The sequence below is a fragment of the Phaethon aethereus genome, assembly GCF_964289735.1.
Source record: "Phaethon aethereus genome assembly, chromosome: 11".
NCBI lineage: Eukaryota > Metazoa > Chordata > Aves > Phaethontiformes > Phaethontidae > Phaethon > Phaethon aethereus.
The window spans coordinates 4,010,490-4,032,581 of record NC_138587.1 but is presented as its reverse complement, the minus strand read 5'-3'; the positions used below and the strand labels follow the sequence as shown (position 1 = coordinate 4,032,581).

General features: G+C 42.9%; 1 protein-coding gene across 1 annotated transcript in view; it reads left to right on the top strand.

The window, feature by feature from the left end:
- Window positions 1–6,313: 6,313 nt before the first annotated feature.
- Window positions 6,314–22,092, top strand: part of CHL1 (cell adhesion molecule L1 like) — a gene marked incomplete at its 3' end in the record, with an annotated part of 56,375 nt that continues 40,596 nt past the window's right edge. Inside the window, exons 1-5 of the mRNA XM_082004443.1 lie at window positions 6,314–6,717; window positions 8,701–8,806; window positions 10,435–10,625; window positions 19,268–19,390; window positions 20,445–20,615. Coding sequence (XP_081860569.1) covers window positions 6,627–6,717; window positions 8,701–8,806; window positions 10,435–10,625; window positions 19,268–19,390; window positions 20,445–20,615 — 682 coding nt within the window. The 5' untranslated portion in view covers window positions 6,314–6,626. The remainder of the gene's footprint in view (window positions 6,718–8,700; window positions 8,807–10,434; window positions 10,626–19,267; window positions 19,391–20,444; window positions 20,616–22,092) is intronic.

Genomic DNA, 22,092 nt, shown 5'->3' with positions numbered 1-22,092 from the left:
AAGCTTTAAGAAATATGGTCCTTGTACTCTGTCATTTAGCAGTACAGTCCTTCAGCTACCAGATGTATAAAACAAATTAAATCAAATCTGTCAGGTGCTGTGGCATTGTACGGGCAAAGTGATGACCAAGAGAAATCATTAACCATTTATAGCTCGCTTTTAAATGGTTTGGGAGCCCAGGGTGTGACCTACTGAAGCTTCAGGGGGATTGCATTTTAGGATTTTGTTGGGAACAGCTGGGAGTAGATAGGGAATATTTGCAAAAGTGGATAGGTGGTGCTGGCTGCCTTCTCCTGGGGTCAGGGAGGTGCTCGTACGCCTTTTCAGCTTCCACTCAGCTCAGGGTGGATCTCAGACAGAAATGGCATAAATTGAGTTTCCACACAATCAGCACAAACATCAAACTGAGACGTCTGTCAGAGCTGGGCGATAGCGGACCTCCGGCTTGGGGACAGGCACCAGCCGTCGCCCTGCTGTGTCTGCCTGGCTGGGAGATGCCTGCCCAGCCAATGTCTGACTTCTTGTCCAGAAAAACTGGGACCTGACAAGCTGAGCTCCCCAAATCCCTACTTATTTCTTAAAACCTTGTCCCAGGGAAATGAATTCTCATACTTATGCTGTTTATTTAATTGAATGTTTTACTGCTGCTTGTGCTACAGTAGAACATTTCACAGCCTTGTGTAAATATTTCTTTATTATTTATATTCATTCTATCACATTTTTAGAGTATTCTTGTGGTTTGAGAAACTGAAAGACTGATGGATTACAAAATTGGGGAGGCTTAATAGTTGCAATCATATCTGAAACATAAATTCTGTGGTATAATGTTGAAGTTGTTTAACTGCACTGAAAATCTTTACTTTACATGCGCTGTCCAATAATGTTTATATAGTCCTTGGCAAGATAAATAATACATAGAGTTCTCTCACTAAACCTCCTGAGAGAGGAACTGCGTCTAAAAAAAAACCTGCACGCCTATGTGCTACAGTCTATTTGGAAATATTTTACCACGGAAGGAAAAAGATCTTTGTGATTTGGATGATTATTTTAATCACCTCCAGCATATGCATCATGGGCTGCTTTTCTGAGAACTGACAACATCCAAAAATAGGTGATCGGGATAGAGTCAAGTGAAGGTTATCTTCTCCCTGGTATCAACACTGGGATGTCAGAAAGCTTTTAGGGGAAAAGCTATGTCTAACATTGACACTTGAAGTAAAATGATGGGTCCTTATAAATAGTCCTTCTCATCTTTTCCAAACACGAATGACTCTGCATGGGGGGAGGAGGTGTCAGGGGGAAAAAAAAAAAAGAAAAGAAAAGAAAAGAAAAAAAGAACTATAGCTGCCTAACTACTGTTGCTGTAGCATTATATTCAAGGTTTCAGTAGCATAAATCTCAGCCTTTCTTAGCTAATGAGTGAAACAGGGAGGTATTCCTACTTGGGGCATGGAAAGGCAGAGGCGGTTAATCCTGTGTGCTCCCTGGGGCTCCGCCGTGCCCCAGGGGACCCTGGCCCCCAGCGCAGCACGGGGACAGCTTCGTCCCCTGCTGAGCGCGTTTCCTGGCCTTGTGAGGTTTTTGCCACCCACTGCTGGAAGGCTCCGCAGCGGAGGGAAGAAATGGGCACGGAGGCTCACTGGGGTGGAGATGAACACTTTCCGAGTGGAAGTCCTTGTCATTATCGGCGTCACCCGCGCTGTCCCCTGAGCCAGGGCGTGCAGCTTGGAGCAGCGAGCGTGGAAAGAGGCAGGCAGAGCATCCCCGCTGCCCTCCGCTCTCGGATCCCTCAGCACCCGAGGTCCCACACCGTGATCTTTGGTTGAGTCTCATCTGCTCCGGGTGGTGGGTGCGGGGACAGCGGCGAGGCGGCGGCTCTGGAGCATCGGTGCTGGCCAGGCTGGGGCTCGCCAGGACGCGGGCAGACGGGACGCACGGCGTGACTGGCGCCTGCGGGCACGGCCCAGCCTTCGCCCGCAGCTGCGCAGGGACTGCTGCTCTGGTGGGGTGGGGACATCTTTGACCGCGTCTGGGGCTTTTTTCTGCTTCTGCGATTGTAATCGAGAAATCAGTAAGAGTACTTAATAGAGACCTTAATAGGTCCTGTGCTATATAGTCACTTAACTTGCAACAAATAGTATAATTAAATAACCTAATTTTTATTTCTTATAGCAGGGAGCAATTTTTTTCCAGAGTTTTGTTCTTTTGTTCTGTAACTGGCACCACCCTGAAGGCTGTTATTTCTAATGACCAATGGCTTTTACTTAACAATCCTGTAATGTATATGTCACTGAGAAATTAAATGTGATTCTAGCTAATGAAAAGGTGAGCCCAGAAACATATGAATATTAAGCTGTCGCAATCCAGTACTTTCATGAATATTTGTGCTGTACAGGGCTTATACAGGGACCAAACCTTACATATTTTAAGAGGTAACCAAATAGCTGAGATTGATGCCGTATATATTAGTGCAATATAATTTCTCTTATAAGCAGTAGACCAGTAAACTGGGAATTTTGGCTGTCATCCTGCTGCTATTTATGGACAATTTTAAGGTAGTAATTACATGTAGGGAAAATTGTTCGGTAGGTTTATGATATAAATGGAAATTTAATTTTTTTTCTTGTTTAGTTGTCCAATATTTTTATTACATGCTTTTGGAAGCAATGGTATATAATAAAAAAATCTGGAACTGCATCGCTCCTTAGAAATACTGATATTTTGAAAGATTTGCTCACTGTATGTTAAAGGCAGCTCATTAAACAAACAAATGAGCTGTCCTCAGAGCAATCAGTATTTACAGTTAACTGAACAGCACAGTAAATAATGAATTGCAGGTAAGGAACTACAGATAAGTATTTGCAGCGAATTCTAATTACTTGACTCAAGCCTGAGGCGGAGAAAAGCGAACATGAACATGGAAATGGAGGGAGGAGGGGGGGAAAGAAAAAGGAAGAGGAGGAATCGTGAGTGTAACACTCGTTGTAGCGTACGTGCTCACGCGCTGTGCCGAGGAAAGGTTGCTTTGGGAATCTTTTGCCCCCCGCCTGGTGCAAGGGACGCTGCAGCTCGGGAGAACAAGGGGGGATGTGGGATTCCTGGGAACAAGCAGGGACCCACGGCAAGCTCCGGGCCTGATCCCGCACGCTGGCCTGGAGAGCGGAGCTGATGTTTTTACCGAGGTCGAGACTCTGCAGGTTGGTCTCTGGCATGGACCAGACCCCGGCAGAGCGTTGTGCTTGGGCACCAGTGAGACGAAACGCGCCCGTAGCCGCCAAGTGCTGGTACAGCCGCCGCATTTATTTCCCCAGGTTCCTTCAGCAGTTAAATTGTTCATTTGCGAGGAACTGGCACAAGGAGAGACATTTTGGTTTGGAGTTTAATCCTCACCGGAGTGAAAGGTCGTGCTGCCTGCAGTTTGGGTACACGGCTGCGTTAAAGGCTGGGATGGATGGGGCATCTGGAGGACGTCTGATGTCGCTCGTTTAGGAAGGTGCTCGGGGTTGTTTGGGTGCTGGAGATGGCAGAGGAGGTCGGTGATTTAATCAGGGAAGCTGCAGCTTCAGCTGAGTTGTGGGCCTGAGGCTTGGTCGGACAGCCAAACGCGTGACAGCCATGCAAAGTGCCTAACGCTTGGCGGCTCTGTCTATACGCCACCTTAAATAAGGTCAATTGCTCGACACCGGTCTCCTTGCGGGGAGGACGTATGTCTCGACCTGTCCGTCTGCTGAGGACCATCGCTGTCCAGAACAGGGCACAGAACACAGGCCGGCTGAGTGGGGCACGTCGACGACCCGTTCCGTAATGGCTGCTGTCCCAGCCAGGGTAAGGCTGCTCCGTTAGGGGTATTACATAAACAACACACGAACAGGAGGCTTATCTTTCCCTTATCACTAGGTAGGTACCTCCCCAAAGATACTGTTGCTTACCTCACGTATTCAATATTCAATTGAGTTGTATTAATTCAATACAATCCACCAGGATGATACCTCGTGGAAACTGCCACAGCAAAAAACAAAACAAACGTAACAGTGGTTAAATGCGGCTGCAAGGAGATTTCCAAGTGGCCTTCGGAAGCACCCGATTGCTTTGCACAAGTCCATCGGTCCCCGGGCGCTCGCTGCTTCCGCACGCTGGTGCTGTCGGCCCCGGCATTAGTATTCAACGCAGGGAAGCAGCGAGGCGCGAGCCGGGCCGACTCCCGACAGCGGCCTGCGGAGGCGAGCCAGGCCGCGCCGCGCGGTGAAGGACACCCTCTTCCTTTAGCGCACGGCTGCTGCGCGCTCTGTCGCGTTATGAAAAAAAGAAAAAAGAAAACGTGAGCTAATAGGTTTGGTTAAGGAATCAAGCTGTTTTCCCGTTTTTTTCTTGAATTTGATCTGAATCCCCACAATGCTTTGTAACACTCGTATAAAAAGAAACTTCCCCCTCCGCAGTCTGCACCCTTAGCAAGCTGCACACCTCCGGCAAGCTTAGCTCCCCTTTCCCTGGCTGGCACCCCGACACGGGCTGCCCCGCTCCCCCCAGCTGGCAGCAGGCGGGGGGAGAGGGCTGCGCCCCCGCTAACGCGCCATCCGCAAGCGGCAGCGCTGCTCCGGCCTTTGTGAGCCTGAATGGCAGTTGTGTGGCGAGAGGGTTTGCTGGCAGGGCATCTGTTTTGCCGTCAATGGCACAGATCTGGAACTGCGCGCCTGCTGGGACCAGGTAAGGCAGGGCAGGGTTGCCCAGACCTGCAGGGACAAGTTGTGCGGCCGTCAGATAGCTGCAGACTGGGGCCGCGGTGCGGCCGTGGGGCGTGGGTACCCCCCACGTTGTGATACAGCCCAGGTTTTATGGGGCTGGGGTTTGGAAAGGTCGGTTGCTTGCAAGTCAGATCTAGGAGAAATCAAACCGAGGGAAGTATCGACTGCCACAAACCCGAATTTACTAATGTTGCCTGATTCTGCCTCATTTACACTCCAACACCACCTGGGGGTGGCAGCTGAGCCAGCGGGTCCGCGACCCCTCTGGCACCCTTCTGCCCCGTCCCCTTCTGCGGAGCGAGGCGCTGAGCAGATTAGTCAGCGTCTTCCATCAGCGAACGCTCGGTGCCTAAGATACTTATAAGACATCTGATTTTCAACCTCATTTCTAAACAGATGAGGCTTATGTGATTATAGTGTCTGTCTCTTGTCCCCTCGTTGGCCAATTTCCATCTTCAGCCAGGAATTTTGGTCTCAAAGAGGTTAACTTCCAGAAAGGTTTCATGAACTGTTGGCCGAGTGAGCAGAAACGATCCTGCTCATGCCTCTGGAGAAAGGGCCACAGCACGACCTGTTGCTCATCTCCGAGAGCCGATGCGAGAGGGAGCATGCCAGGTGAAAGGGAAGCCTCTGCTTCATGCCTGTGTTTTGCAGAGGTCTGGCCAACCAACCGTGATGGCAAACTCATCACGGACAAGCATCCCCAGCGCGCTGCCCAGGTCCCACCTGCCCCTGCGTGCCAGCTGCTCTCAGTGGTCCCGGGATTGCTTAATCCATGGATTAACGGGGTGTATGGTTTTTTTTACAAGAGCTGTGTGTGAGCCAGGCTTAGTCTGGAAATATAGTGCCATGGTTGTACAGCTCTGCTTGTGAGCTTGACGGCTTGAAGCAGAGCTTGCTATGGGCTGCCGGCGGGCTGGTCCTTACTTCCAGCATAGTAGCCTTGTCTTGAAAATTGTTCGTGCAAAATTATCTTGACAACTAAAGTCTAAATACTCTTGAGACAAATGTCCCAGAAATGCTATGTGTTAGAAGATGCAAAGGTACAAACCATCTTATACCAGTTAATATTTCACTGGGATAGTGTGAACAATGGTGATGACTGAAATCATCTGTACACCCACATTTGTAGAATTCTCTCTCCTTTACTTCTTTGTGAATTACACTTAAATGCTCATTGGAGCTGAATATGTCTCCTTTTGGCAGCCGCCTGACATTTTTGCCTTGTAATGCAGAACCTAAGGATGTGTAATGGATTGTGTAAAACCTACCTATAGTAGTTCTGGGCTTATGGAGGAAAAGCAAAGGTTTCGTGTTCTGGTCCTTATTAATGAACTAAACTAGATAGTATCCTTTTTTATACATAAATGAAAGATAAAAGACATATGAGATTTATGAACAAGGTCATTAGTGTACCAAATTTCTCTCATTAAGTCTGTTACATTACTTTCCAACTTACACATCTCTCATTAGAAAAAATTTATGAACTGGAATGATTACAAGTATACCACATTTTAAACTATTCGTATTTTTAATTGCAAAACAAAAAATAATTAGGCTTCTGTGCCATAATGGATTTGTACTTTTGTGCACGTATTTTTTGGTTAGAAATTTAATAGAGGACCTGCCCAGAGCCAGGGGGCTGGGGTGAGAGGAGAAGAAATTGTACCGGTTAGTGCAATTTGCAATTTAGCTGCAAATCCTGAAGCACTGCTTAAATTTAGTAACCTTGTTAGAACCAAGTTAATATTGCAAGCTAATATGGCTGTTTCTTTTCCGCACTAGACTTTCAATTTCACATCCTTACATCTGATTTGAAGTGACGGTGAGAGGAAGCATAAGGTACCTCTCATTCTGTTTGGACTCCTTATTTACACAAGAGTGATGGAGACGCTATTAAGCACAAAGGGGATCACCATATGCCTGTTTTTCTTTGTATTGAGTTTGGCAGCAGCTATTGAAATACCATTATCAGGTGAGTTGTAGCTATTTACTGAACACTTTGCTGTTTTGATTTGGTATTCCTTTTTGTTTGTTTTTTTTTTTTTTAACCTTTCCCTGAAGAAAAAAATATTAAATCCTGCTTTTCAGTTGTTCCATTTTGAATTTAATTCTGCCAGAACATAGCCTTTGGGAAATTCAGATGTGATAAAAATGTAAGCTACTTTGTTTGGACCTGCTTAAATGTAGCAGTAAACTTGTCTAATAACATATATCTGAGGTCTGCGATCCAACACAACGCTTCGCTCCAAGGGTTTGGTTTTGTCCTTCACATAAATTCCTCATTTTGGCTCTGAATCTCCCTGAAGCTTGTTTGATGTACATATACCCTTATTTGTCTTGCAACCTGCCGTTTCAGTCCAAAAAAGGAGCAGGTGTATGTCTCGGGGCGTACGTTAGTCCCCAGAGCAGTGTTTCCTACACCTCGCGTACTGCCCTGGGGAGCACCTCCTTTATCCCTCTGTGGCTACGATGCGTTCAAACTGCCTGTTTGACACGGTTGGTGTGCTTTCTGGATACGTGTGAAATATGGCATGAGGCTCATAGGGGCCAGTCCAATGAAAGCCAGTGGACCCCACTGCCTGGAGCACAGCCCAGACCTCCCAAGCTTTGCGTTTTCCAAATATAGATGGATTAGGAGGATTACAATCTACAGGTTTTTGGGGGGGAAAAAACCCACAGCAAAGCAAAACTCAACAATATTGGGTTTTGAATGAATTATGGTGGGGATAAATGAATAAACCTAAGGAAAAAGAAACGTAGGCTCTTTGCAGGGCTTTGGGTGCTGTAGCCTCAGTATAGGACACGGGCCAGTTTCAGGGCATCGTGTGGACCTGCTGTGAGCTGTTAGCACTCTGGACTCTGCCAACAGCCCTGGCTGCAAAGGATAAGGCAGTCAAGCAGGTTTACAGCATATTTTTCTTAAGTTATGCAAACTTGTTTAACAGCTTTTGGAAGTAGAACTTTTTTGGAGGAAGGTACGGCAGTGGCTCCTGCTGGTTAAATAAAGCAAACGTGGAGCTGTGACTGTAAAGTGCAGGACAAACTATCTGGGCATCCATTGCTTTTAATTACCTACACGGGGGAACTATCTAGCCCTTAATTCGCTTTAATGAAGCATTTTATATTTTAATAAAAAAGAATTATGTCTGATCAGTGACGCTGGTGGGCTCGGAAGTGTTCGGCTTTGAGACCGGATGGTATGGCAAGACACCACGTTTTGCTCCAGCTTTGAGCTTCCTGGACTTAAAAAGAAACCAAAGAGCATGTTAATTTTCTTCCTGGCTGTTTATAACAATATGATGATCCTATTATCCCCAGCTCCACTGCAGGGAGCGTTCTCCCTCGTGTGGCTCTGTCACAGACATTTGCAACACTTTAATTCCCTTAGAAAAAACAAGTTAGTGAAACATCGTCGTGTCTGTGTGACTGGTAACGGCTCTTCCCGTGCTGTACCCTGGAGGGGGTGTTAAGTCATCTTTGCAGTCCATGGATTTCCTGGCAATTTTATCCAGGATGGAGACAGCAGTTTGCTGCTTCACACGTGTGTAGCTGTGTCTGGGTTAAAAAGCCTGTTATTGACTTCACCACTGAACAAGTTTACCAGTCCACACACCTATGCTTTGGCTTTAGCTTTAACATGGCCCCAGCCTTCCTCTGCCCTGGGTGGGTTGATCATACATGGAAGCGTGTACCGGTGATGGCCCTGAGCGGCTGGCCGAACACAGTCAGTGCTGTCAAGCCTTCCTCTGGCTGCTGAGGACATGATAGTGTTCAGTTTTGGGAGGAGAGAGTATTGTCAATGCCAGGAAGATGATGATCATTGTCCTTTTTTTTTTTTAAGGCAAGCCTCACTTTGCAGGAGTAAGGCAATCCTGACATTGACCCTTTTGAAGAAAGGCCCTGAGTGGAGCAGTTTTGCTTGAATGGTGTCTTAACCCACTCTCTTTGTGTTCAGTTGCGCAGCTTCCAACAATCACGGAGCAATCTCACACCCAGGTTGCCTACCCTTTTGATGAGGACTTTACAATTAAATGTGAAGCTAAAGGAAACCCACAGCCCACGTGAGTACTGCTTTCACCTGGAGAAGCAAACAGAAATTGAGTTTACTCAAAGCCTTTGCCAAACACTGTTCTGTTTTTGAGGAGGAGAGGAATAGGGGACGTATAGTAACCTGCTCGTCATCGTAAGGCAAGGTTAAGGTTTGGGTTTCCATTTAGGCCATTCGGCTTTTGTTGCTCGATCACTTCCACTCACTCTGTGAATAGATAACAACATGCCTTTTTCCTGTTGGGAGGTGTTCCATTTCTCTAGCATGTGCTAAGTTCACCCCATGATTTAAAAGAGCTTGTCTGGGCTGTGCTGCAAAAGATAGGAGAGGTGTAATGGTAATCAAAGGGTCCCAGCTGTTCTTCTGCCTTTTCCACAGCAGCCCTAAAAATACCAAGCACATTAAACCGTGTATTCAGAGATCACATTTGCATTTTATCAGATACCTTGTCTGTACCTGACATTATCATGACCGTGGTGGTGTTACAAATATACACATAAAGAGCTATTCAAATAAATATCCAAAGATAAGCTTTATGTATTTTACACCAATGTAAAAGGGAAAAGATTTTTAATGCAAATGTGATTAACAAAAATTTAATAATAACACAGTAAAAGCTTCTCCTGAGACTTTCACCACTGGATGGTATATGGGCTAAATTAATAGCTGGTTTGCATGTCGTTTCTATTCTTCCTTTCTTTTTTCTTCACAACACAATTTAAACTTGCTTGAAAAAGGCAGTTGTTATTGCTATATCAAGATGGTTTGATCCTTTTTAATTGAACTCTGAATGGAGGTTTGTAGTGTGATAACAAATTTCCTTTGCTTCACTGTTTGTCAGCAGATCAGTGAAAAGTTTTCTGGTATATTTAAATGTACGTGATAGCGATGGTTAGGCGGTAGGAACCCATACTCCCCTCCATACAGTCGCAAGGTAGTTTTGCCAATACTAGAAGTGCCAAAACATACGTTTCTGTTGACATTAATTTATTCTCTTAAAACATTGAAAAAGGTACGTATTCCACTAAATGCATGTTATACTGTCATTCCCAGCTGTCTCTGATTTTGAATCAGTCTAGCCCAATTTCAAGCCACCTGAGACTTCCACATACCAGCTATGACCAGTACTTCAGCACTCATTAAAATCACAACCCAGTAGCATCAAAACTACAAGAGATTCTATGTGAAGACCAGGAGAAACTCAGGAGAGTCATCTCAGTTTCTCCTGGGTTCAACCGTGGTATCTCCTGTAGCTAGTGAGAATGCTCCCATCAATCCTTGCCAGTCAAAAGCACCAGCTCTCCTACAGACACAGCTTTTTCGCAAACCTCTAGTTCCTTTTATTGTGCGGCTCTTGCTTTCACAGATGGACTCTCTCATTTTTTGTCCTTGCCTTAAGCTTGGTATTCTTATTTCATGTCACAGTCAGTTATCCAAAAGTGAAGTGTCCAACAGGAGAGACATGCCCAATAGCTAACACAAGTTATAGTAGCATAGCGGTCATTTTACCATCCAACTCTTTCTTCTTATATCAAGTTCTTCTTTCTAGTGCATTGTTGGACCTGTATTTACCACTGGTTTTGTACCATAGTGCTCTCTGTTCTGTGATCTGCCCTTTGTAACACTCAAATTATTTTCCAGCTTCAACTGGACTAAAGATGGAAAACCATTTGATTTGTTATCTGACCCAAGGATAGTTGCATCTAACAACTCTGGAACATTTGTGATTCAAAACCGTGGAATCATCACCAATTTTCAAGGGAAATACCGTTGCTATGCATCCAATGCGCTGGGAACTGCCATGTCAAAAGAAATTGAGCTAATTGTTCCAAGTAAGGACTTTTACTCTGCTTTTGTTTTGTTGTTTTTTTAAGGTGAAAACTGTATTTACGCAAGTTAAATGGGAAAGAACTAGTTACTAAGGTGATGTATGGTAAAATATGCACTGTTTGTTATTCAGTGAATATTGGAAGGAAAAAATCCGTATGCTGCCTGGAATTATTTCATTTCATTTCATTCCTGGTTTTGAGGACAGAAACTAAATCTGAATGCAGGGTTTCGGGCAATACCATTGTACTATCAAGTCCTTACAGATTTCCAAGTGCTGATACTGACACTCCTTATCAACTTTAATTAATACAAACACAACTGGGTAAATAATGCATATGTTTTCCTGGATATATTAATTTGGAAAACATTTATTAGGTTTTTTTGCTTTCTGAGTGTCATCTGCCCCTCTTTGCCTCTAGAGGATGGGGTAGTGGGTAAATTAGTATAAACTTCTTAATAGCTGTCTCAGGAGAGCTGAATGTTCAATGACAGAAATTTATTATTTGCTTTGACTTGACTGTTTAAATGCCTTTATAAAGCACTTGCTTCGCCTTTGCCATAAAACCCCAAAGGATTCTTTTCTGATTTGTATTTGCTTAGAGCCACTATTTGCTCTGGTGATGCTTCCAGTTCTAATACTTATCTCTTTCTGTGAGGAAGAAAGCATAAATATTGATGAGAGTTGTAGTCTGGTAAATTCTTTACCTAATCTGGGCAGAGACAATTTGTTTGTGAGCTGATGCCAACACATCATGAAAATACAGAAATCAAAATATTTGGGGAGATAAAACAGATAGCAGAAAAAATAGCAGAGTAGCTTTCTTAACTGCGGTACAGTTATTGAAAGATATTAGCTGTTCATGAAAGATAGACATAATGGCATAGAGCATGAAACAGTGTTAGAAATATATTAAAAGTTTTAAAATGTAGTGGGCAATAAAGGAATAGGAAGTCATTGTCAGAGAAAGCAAAATCAGTTTACGTCAAATCACTTCGGGGAAGTGTTGTAAAAGAACCGTTGTGAGTTTGGGGAAACCCCTGAGTTAAAGTTGGAGTGATCTCCCTAATACTAGAGATATTTATTTGATTAGAATTAGGAATCATGTGATGCTTTCACTTTCCATATATTTCTTGGAAAGCAAATGTTGTTAAGAGTCATAGGACTGTAATATTTCAGCTTGGCAACTGTGACTGAGTGCCCAGAAATTGGGAGGACAATATGGTCTCCATCTCAGAGCAAGGAACATGAGATCAGAAGCTGGGGGAAAGGATGGGAGAAATAGCAGTTTATTACCACAAAATAGTAACTGATGCGAACATTTGAAAGCTCAAGGGGAAGCGATCCAGTCGTCTGTGAGTTCATTAGTCTGATGTGAGCAGCGTTCAGGGTTTGGTATAAATACTTACAGGGGGAACATTAAGGACCTGGAAATGAATGGAAAATGAGCTCAAAAAAGTAGTTGTGAGAATTATTGATCTTAGAAATGTGTCCTTCCATCATTAGCACAGAGGAAGGGCAGAGGGGGAAATGGATGATTTTAAGGACCAGGGTTATAGGAGTGGGATGAAATTTACTGACACAGAGTTCAAGGTAATGATTAGGACAACACTGATACAACCAGCTTTGTACAAATACATTTAAGCACTTGTAGTTTGAAAGTAATATAGGATGATGAAGACACAATTGGTCTTAAATTCAGGATCGAAATCTATGAAATTAGAAAAGGAGAGTTTGAGGCAGAAACTTCCTAGTGGGACTAGAAAGGACAAGAAACTCCACTGGCTCTATGATGGAGCAAAGTGAGAACATGAAGCAGACTGTCTAACGTAGTCAAGTGGCACAGAAGAGGAGAATCAACAGTGCAGTCAGTGGAGCTTTTCTTTAGACTAGATCCTGCATTTCCAAGTTCCTACAATATTTTGTTATCAGGGGATCTGAAAGGACTGGGCATATGTGGAATTGCTGCGTCCACATGGTGGGGGATATCTCCACAGTCATCTGGCTGAGATGCAGAGGCAAGAGATGGCCACCTAGCTACAAAAACCTACTTCTAGCTGGTCAGTGCAGATGAAACAGGCTATGAGAAACATGCATAATAATTTCTGTCATGTTTTAATCATAAGAAATAATCCTCAGAAGTATTTAAGGCATAGCCAGGGCGGGAGGGTCGTGGTGCTGTGATCATGTTGGAAATAAGACAGATCGCAGGGGCTGGGGCAGTTCCTGGAAGAGGGCTGCTAAGGATGCCATGTAAATGTAGTGTTATGAAAGACAGGATTTATTTTCCTTCCAGCCAGTTTTATGGATTTTTTCCTCGCTAAATTTATTTCACATTACACTGTATTGCATAGCATCCCCTAATGCAGTAGCTTGGTGTTTGGTGAGGAATTACCAAGATTACACTTGCAGTTGCTTTAAGGGAATAGCATTCCTTAGTAGAGGAGAACAGCACAAAGTTTTAGGACAGTAAGTTGAAGTTTGCTGAACTAATGATGTGAGTTGGCTCCGTGGGTAGGACAGTGCAGCTGTGTACCTGATGTCAACCGGAGTTTCAAGCAGAAACAGAAGAATGACGCAGTTACTCAGAGGTTTAGACAGGACATAATTATTCACTTTGGAGTCTGGCCAGGACAGTGGGGTTAATACGACTTCTCTTAAGCAAAGTGTCTCAGACTCATTAATTTTCAGAGGAGTTCAAGACCTCAGTGTCGTGTTTCAGTGAACGAGTGTCACCTCCAGCAAAATATTCTGATACTCCATTGCTACTGAACCAAAAAAGATGCTTAAATATGGAAAACAAGAACAAGTTGATGTCTGTATCTGGTATTATTGAATCTCTACTCATGGCAGATAATTTTTGCTTTTGATGAAACATTGTCTATACTAGCTTCAGTAGATATTAAATATACTGGACATACTTAGCAACAACTTAACTGAGAAGTTACACACATGGTTGTTACGAAACGCGAGAGGAATTTTAGCGCTAATACATGCAAAGTCCTAAATCCAGAAAATAAATAAATAGTACAGATAATATACTAGAGAGATTTACCTGACTCCCACACCTTTTAAGGCACATTTACTTTTATTCATGCTCTTCTGCCATCAGTTCTTTCATTTAATTGTGCAACGTAGATGCTGCCAATTAAATGAGGATTCAGAGAGTAACAGAAGACACCTGTGATTTTCTAAAGTGGTGGATAGTCTACAACTGTGCTCAAGTGAAAGAGATCTGCTGGTGTACAGATCCCCTGTAAATGAGGCAATCACTGACACAGAAGAGTTTGGGATAAATTGCTTCTATTTATCAGGTTTTGAAGCAGAGGCTGGTACATGTGAGATGACTACATGCATTCATGACAATGATGCAGAGGTGGCAGTGCTTTGCCAGCTGTATTCAACTAAAATGTAAGCTACTTGGCAAGTCACTATGCCAATAGAGTGAAGAAAAACCCAGCAAGTCAGACTAGGCCAGTTTCTTTCATAAATTACATTTACATTGCAGAAGGAGAACACTGCATCTGTAAGGAAAGGAAGGTTGATGCTGAAAAGCAGAACAAAAAACTGTTTACTCACACTATTCATTCCAGGAAAACAATGGAAATGTCAGCAGAAATTATCATTAAATGTCACCTACATAATGAAAATACCACACCTCCCCTATATATGATGACATTAAGGAGTGTGGGGAAGAATGGGGTCTGAGGTTCTCTATATGTTTGCATCATTTACAAAGTCCAGATTGGTACAAGATACATGCAGCATGAAAATAAATTCAAATGGCAAGAACACAGACCTCAGCTATCCTCCTCCTGTATTTAGGGAATAGGCCTAATGCCAGAGGAAGGAGAAAAAGTGTGGTTTAAACTTCTTTAATTAACTGTACTGTGAAAGACTCTTCATGGTTGACTGCATTAAGATTTATGCTCAGTATTTCTAAAGCTGTTGCTCTAAAAGACCAAAGATCTGAGGAGGGAAACACAGCTTAAACATAAAATTGTCCAGTGGCAAGCTATGCTATGCAGATGTGAATATTGTGTAGTCATTAAAAGATATTGAGCTAAAATAGGAGGTCTCAGTAACACGCTTTGTGAAGACATTCAGTATAGGTTTTTGGAAGAGAAAACAAAAGAGAGTAACTCACTGAGCCTTTGCAGGCAGTGAGAATAAAACTTAAACCTCCTGCCTCCTAAACCAGTGTCCTATACCTTTGACAACTTTTGTGGACACCTAAATTGTTGGGATCACTCTGACTGTTGCCAGCGACCATCGTTTTGGAAAGGGCAATAGAGGAAGATTTACACAGAAAAGAAGACCGTCACTGATTCCATCATAGAAGCTTCTTTGAGAGCGAGTGAACTGACAGCCATGGTCTTCCTGACAGACAGAGTTTCCTAACTTTTTCAATTTAATGCAGCAATTAAAAAACCCCATAAATAAGCAAGATCGTATCTCATAAACAGTTCAAAGGCTGCAATGGAAATTGCAGATTTAACTACTGCACATACTACATGGAACAGAGTAGCGATTGATGCACTGAGATGTGTACTGGAAGCTGCCCAAACTCTGTTCGATACAACTCATGTGGTCAGTGACTGCAAGTCACATTTATGATTCTTGGACATGTTGGGCTGTTCATTGCACAAGATATAGATTTGTACAACAATCAGCCAGCTACTAATTGAAGCATCTGAGGATCTGGGAATTTCCAGGATATAGAAGTTTCTTAACTATTTCCACCTTCCCTCACTATTGTATCCTTTAAGGATTTATTTGTGTGGAAGAACTTAAGAGTATCAACGATGGGTCGGGCAAAGCACCCATCTAGCCCAGGACACATCTCCAGCAGCATCCACAGAGAAGGTTATAAAAACACACCTGGTGTATAGTGATGTTTTCCTGCAATAGTTTCCAAAAATATTTCCTAATTGCTGATTTACCATACTGAGTTGACTTCTATTTTACAGCAGCTGCTGGTAGAAACTAGACACAGGGGACTCAAGGACTCAAGGACTTCTACAGTCCTTGTTTCTCGAGAAACCCTTTTCCTTCATTTCTATCTCTCAACACTTTACCCAGAAACATGTAAAATATCAGATTGAATGGACTCCATTCTCATATAAACTGGTATAAATTGCCATACTCAATACAGTTATAGTATTGAGTTATAGTGTGAAGTCACTGTAGTCAGCAGTAGGACAAAAACTAAGCCGTAAAACAGTGTCCTGCGAGTAAATCTGAAGCAATGTTGCTGGCAACTGGAGTACCCTAACTCTGGTTGCTATATTTTTGAATCTATACTACTAAACTCAAATTTAGATTTTATATTGCATTGTACTGCTCTCCCTCCTGTTTGCTTTTAGCTGAGATACTGCATTTTCTGAACAGATAAGAAGCAGGAGGGCATAACCCAGCCTCCTTTCTGGAATTTCTCTCAGCCAACCTAATTTGCTGATGGTATTTCAGCCTAATCTCAAGTACAGTTTGGTCATTAAACTTTGAGTCACCCCGGGGATTAAACAGAGCCTGGTTCCATACACAGATGACTCTGGACATTGATAATCTTTCATTTCCACGGTTTACACACTGTCAGAGCTCTGTAATTCTGTTTTTTGAGTGCTGTACAGCATTCACTGTACAGCCTTGTCAGGAAACAGTATTTGGGCAGCGAAGCCTTTCCCAAGACTGTTTTGAGAGCTCTATATGTCACGTTGGGCTTTTAGAAGATGTCTCCATACAGAAGTCAGGCGTGCTGTTTTTCATCTTCCCTATGGCTGTTTCATACCTGCCACTTGATTGCTTGTGTCGTGAGAGCCATCCTGCTGGCACTTCGGCAAGCCTTTCTCAGAGTCATTAAATAATGTTGTTCTCCCCTGTGTTATGGATATGTGAGAGGTAGCACTTGGAGCTATGCTGGATTCTCTGTCCCCTCTCATTATATCTGTGTGTGGGGAATTGCATGAAAGATTGACATGACAGTTTTAATGGTATTGCTGCAATGAGATCAATTGGTTGTAAATTTTACAGTGTCCATGTGCTGCATTGATAACTCCGTACAGTATTCAACACTTTCATGACACAATTAATCTTGTAAGATAACTTTTGAGCTTAATTCAGTGATGATAGTTTCTATGATCAGCCACAAATCAGTAGTGATTGATTCTGGAATATCCACTAATTAAAACAGAGGAACACTGCAAAAAAAAAATGTTGCCTACATATACATACTGAAGACAAATGTGCAAGCGCCAAAGTCTAATGTGATATTAGCTTCCTAGCTTTAATAAATCTCCTGCTGCAGAATTCAGAAGTAGTTATTTTTCTAATCTGAGACCGATGGGACCCCAGCAAGAAAATATGCTTGTCGGAAAGTTTAGCTCAGGAATTAATCATGAAAGCTGCGATTTCATCTCTTGCAAAATTCAAGTGTTCAAAACACTCAAAGTTATGCATTGAGGGGAAAATCAAAGTTTTGCATGTTTTTCATGATGAACAAAGTGAAACAAACAACACGGAAGAACCCAGAAGCCCCGACTGCCTGTAGTTCAAGTACTTGTTAGAGATGGAGGACACTGGGGTTCAAGTTGCTACTTCCCCCACTGAGGACCAGAGGCAGACATCTGGGCCATGCACTGGAGATGAATGCCTACACCGCTAGCTAATGACACCAAGACCATGATTTTTCACTGTTTCCTGGTGGGATTTACTGTATTTTTGTATAATTCTGTAATTACTGGCTACAGAAATTGACTGAGAAGACCAGTGGTTATGGCACCCACCTGGGATGTTGGAGACCCAGATTTAGTTGTGCCAAATGAGGCAGAAAATGGGTTTGAACAAGAGTTTCCAATGTCCTAGATGAGTGATCTCACTATTAGTCTAGTTGCTGGTCTCTTTGGTTTAGTCATAAATCCCTTATCCTTCACCTGATCCAGCTTTCTTAGAGTTTTGTTGAGAGTGATGTGCTTTTGGGAATAAGTAAGCTTTATATCAACGAATTGGCTTTTTCCTACTGGAAAGTGTTTCACCTCTCCAGCAGTCAGCAGATATATTTTCCAGGGCTTGAAGACTATAGGTTATTGAATATACTGGATTTGAATGTATATATGTATATATCTTTGTTATCTGAAATTTCACCTACGGAGTGGGTAATGAATGCTCATTAACTCCATTTTACCTCTCCTAAGAATTCATAATGTATTAATAATCCTCCTGGAGATAGAATCTATGCACAATCTTGCATTCAGGCAATCAGCATTACAGCGATTGCTTCTTTTTACATTTACTAATCTTACAATGTATAAAGTCTCCTCAGAGTCCTGGCCCTGCCATTTCTCACCCTCCTCCCTCGGTTTGGCGCCTGCGATGTGACACTGCAGCTGCCCTGTGGAGCTGCTGGAGCCACTGGTATTTTAAATTGTTTATTCACTATCAGAGTTCCCTGTTATGACTTGAACACTGGGATGGCAATATTTGCTGTGCCAGTTTATTCTGCACAGCCAGGATGCTTTCATTCCTTTGCTGTTTAATTGCTGTTAATTTTGCTGTTTAATACAGTTGCCTGAACTGAAACTTTTGCTAGTTTGAACTTGTCTGAAATGAAAGCAGAAGACAGTGTCCGCCCTGAAACTGTCTTAGCGAAATTCGTTTAAGGAGTGGCTACATTTGCAATAATCCCTGAGCTGCAGCCTCCCAGTGCTTGGTTTGGTGAGGGCTCCAGCCTAGCTCCGCTTCCCCTGTTCTTGGATGCGCTCTGGTTGCATTTTGGGCTGCTGAGACTGGCCAGGTTGCCCACGTTTGCCAAGAGTGGTTCAGGCTTTGAACAGTCTGCTGGCATCAGTGCTGATGCTCTCGGTGATGAAACAAGTCCTTGATCCATTAATTTAGCCTATATTTAAGCCCAAATAGTGCAACCCTTATGCACCCTTGAATATTATTTTGTGCAAATCCCGTCTCTGGATCCCGAGAAAGTCTGCAGGTCTGCACAGCAAAGGTTTTACACCTGAGGGGATGAGGAGGCAATATAGTCTTTAAACTTCTGCTTCATCTGATTATGGAGAAGGATAAGAATTGGGGCAACTCCAGGCAAAAGGCAGAATAGCTGCCTGATGTCTCTCCTCACCTGCATTGACTTGCGATGGCTTCTTGGGAACCACTTTTTAGCCAAGTCTTCCCAGAACATACTGCGCTCGCAGACTGGTTTCTGATCTCCCGGGAGCAGCTCAGGACCCGTCAGTGCATCATCCTCTACGCCGATCTTAGCCTCAGGCTGCGCTTCTGTGTGGCATTGAGTTGTCCCTTCCAAACAGTACAAACAGAGGAGCTAGAGAAAGCGTTTGAAAATAAATGCATTAAAATAAAGCCTAAGGAAATCTCGTGGACATCACTGGCATGTGTTCAACATCACCATCGGGTTGCCTGGCTTTCAATACTACAGTCTGTGCAGAGGTTTCTTAATCAGTTTCTTAGTAAAATGCATCATTACTCTGTATCACTTTTGTAAATAATAGTATTAACTAAAGGCAGAAAATGCAAAGGATGTTCTTAAGGTAAGTATTTTATTAAGAACTGTATTAAGGGGGAATTGAAGGGCAAAATTTCAAAAGGTAGCAATAAAATAGGAACTTTTTTGCTTTTGTACAGGTGTACCAAAATTCCCAAAAGAAAAAATTGAGCCCCTTGATGTGGAGCATGGTGATTCTGTGATTTTGCACTGTAACCCCCCAAAAGGCATCCCACCTTTGCATATCTATTGGATGAATATTGGTAAGTAAACAATTTTTACACTATTCATCTGAGGAGATTCAAAACCTTTGTCTTCCAGAGCAGTTTCATTACAGATTCATAATTGATGGGAATGGTAATTGTGCAAGTGCTTAGGAAAAAGATCTGGATATTGAAAAACAAAATTGAAAAATGGAGAATGGAGATATGTTTTTACATAGCGCAAAGTTAAATTGTTGAGTACATTGACACAACATATTATTAAAGATGAGATATCAGAAAGCTTACATACCAATAAACTCAAAAAAATTAGTCTACTAGTAATGAGGACTACTGCATTTACAGTAGAAGGAAAAAACGTGACAATGTATTATGTCTATCACCACTGGTTTCATAAAATAACGGTTGATTTATGATACTAAGAAAAAAAAAAATCTCTCATGTATGTATAATTAGTTCCTTGCATGTTTCTGTCACGTTATTCTTCAGCATTTGTGTTCTGCAGGAATTTCTGGTTCTTGGGAAGCAAAGTAACTCGGATTGGCTCTATGACCAAGTTTTGCTTCTGATGCTGACCAAGTACTTGCACAGACAGGGTGCCACATTAAACCTCTGATCTTATAAGGCAGCCTCTCTACTCCTGACATAGGTATTTAGCACAGACCTGCATTTGGCTGGATCAACCACGAGACAGTACAGCGACCTTAGCTTGTACCAACGCTCCCCTGCTGTAATCTGTAGTTACAGAAGAGCAAAGTGCTTGGGACAGTGGCCATGGGGAGATCTGTAAATGGTGAACTCCATATCATCATTTCAGGCCTTTGTATCTACTTTTTTAATTATCAATTTGTCATTATCAATTTTTTTTCATATATATTTATATAAACATATTATTGTATGTAAAATATTTATTCTCAATTATCAATCGTATGTTCAATATTGGTGAATAACCCATTGGTTATGCTGGGCCTACTGCCTTTTTCACATCAAAGTTATATCCTGTATCTGGAAGCAAACATGACAGGAGAGCATTAGTAGTCATGTTGGTGAAACAGCTCAGTATCATTACCATATCATAATTATTTTTTCTTGCTAGATTTGCAGCACATTCCGCAAGATGAAAGGGTCTCCATGAGCCTTAAGGGAGATCTCTACTTTGCAAATGTGGAAGAAAATGACAGTCGGAGTGATTATTGCTGCTTTGCAGCATTTCCAAGACTGAGGACAATTGTACAGAAAATGCCAATGACGCTGAAGGTTTCCCGTTGTAAGTCTGTGGATGAGTAATTTCTTATTTTCTGTTGTTTTTTCAACTCCCCAGGCATCAGCGAATGCAGATGTGTGCCCTATATCTCTGATGTGATTCTCTCTGAAGAAAACGCATGTTACTGTGCTTATTCCTGCATTATTAACCTTACTCTAAGGGCTAAATTCAACCGATAAAAGCTTTTTGCAGCTGTTGGTCCCCAAAAGTCCTTCCTCCTGTTCTCCCCCGGGTGAAAGCTAATGATGCATTAGGGAAAACTGCTGCTCTTGCAGTCCAGCGGGTCATGGATGGATGGGACTTCGCTGGGTCTCAAGGACTTTATGTGGCCACCTCCTCCCTGAGTGCAGGCCTGGTTTGGTCCGGGTGCAGCAATGAGGTTGGGAGGGACAGTGCTTTCCAGGCCTTTGCAGGCTGCCTTGAGCATCGAGAGTGACACACAAGGCATTTTCCATTTCCTTAATGACATGTTGTGTAGGGAACATCAAATTTTATTTATTTTTTGTTTTAACATCTCTGTATTCCTGTAGGCTCCAAGGGTCTTATACAAAAGATGGTTTCAGGTACTGCCCCGGCATCTGAGTCTCACTGGGGCGAGCTGGGTTTGCTGTCCCGTTGTCAGACATGTGCGTATGTTCAGTGCGTAGCTACCCACTGCACTATCAGCCCGCTAATTCAAGCTGCATAAAGCCACTGATTACAAGGGGTGTACAGGTATCGGTGTTAGAAACAGGGGGAAAGAATACAAATATCCAAGCAAAAAAATGCAGCCTTTTAGGGCACGCATTAAATCAGCAAAGCCTGACAGAAGCCGGTGGAACTAAGGCTGCTTGTACCAGCTGGAGACCCATCCCACTCCGCCTGAATCTCTTTTGACGGTAATAGTTTCTGGTATCACTTGTGCCACTCGCTGAGGCTGCCTGTGCCCTTAATATCAGCCTTCTGTTTCAGTAATACTTCTGACTTTTCAGGCTGACGCAGCCCAGAAAGCCAAGAAGATTTTTCTTCATGAATGGAAGCCTAATATTTAATATGTGATTCTGGGAGTTCTCCTGTTGGGATAAAAAGATAAAGGATTAGTAGCGGATTTGTATATCTTAATGCTTGCTCAAACCATATCGTGAGATAATAATTGTGAGAAAAATATCAAAATGAAACGTTGCTCTCCATAGCTTTTCTAATGGGTGTAGTCCCACACACATGCACCCACAGATTCCAGAAAAACGAGACGGGGCTTGACTGTGGGGCCTCTCATGGCCCTGGCAGTGGCCCAGCAAGAGACTTTGCGCACGCCTTGCTGTCGAAGCCATGAGACTGGGTGCAGGTGTAAAAGGGAGGCACGTACTTAAAGGGTTTTGTAAATTCAGCTTGAGACTGCCCACTCCTCTCTGTGCCAAGTCCCTGTTGAGGGACTGTATTTAAAAAAAAAAATACGCAGGCATTAAGAAATAAGAGACTGGATAAATTCTATGAAATGTCT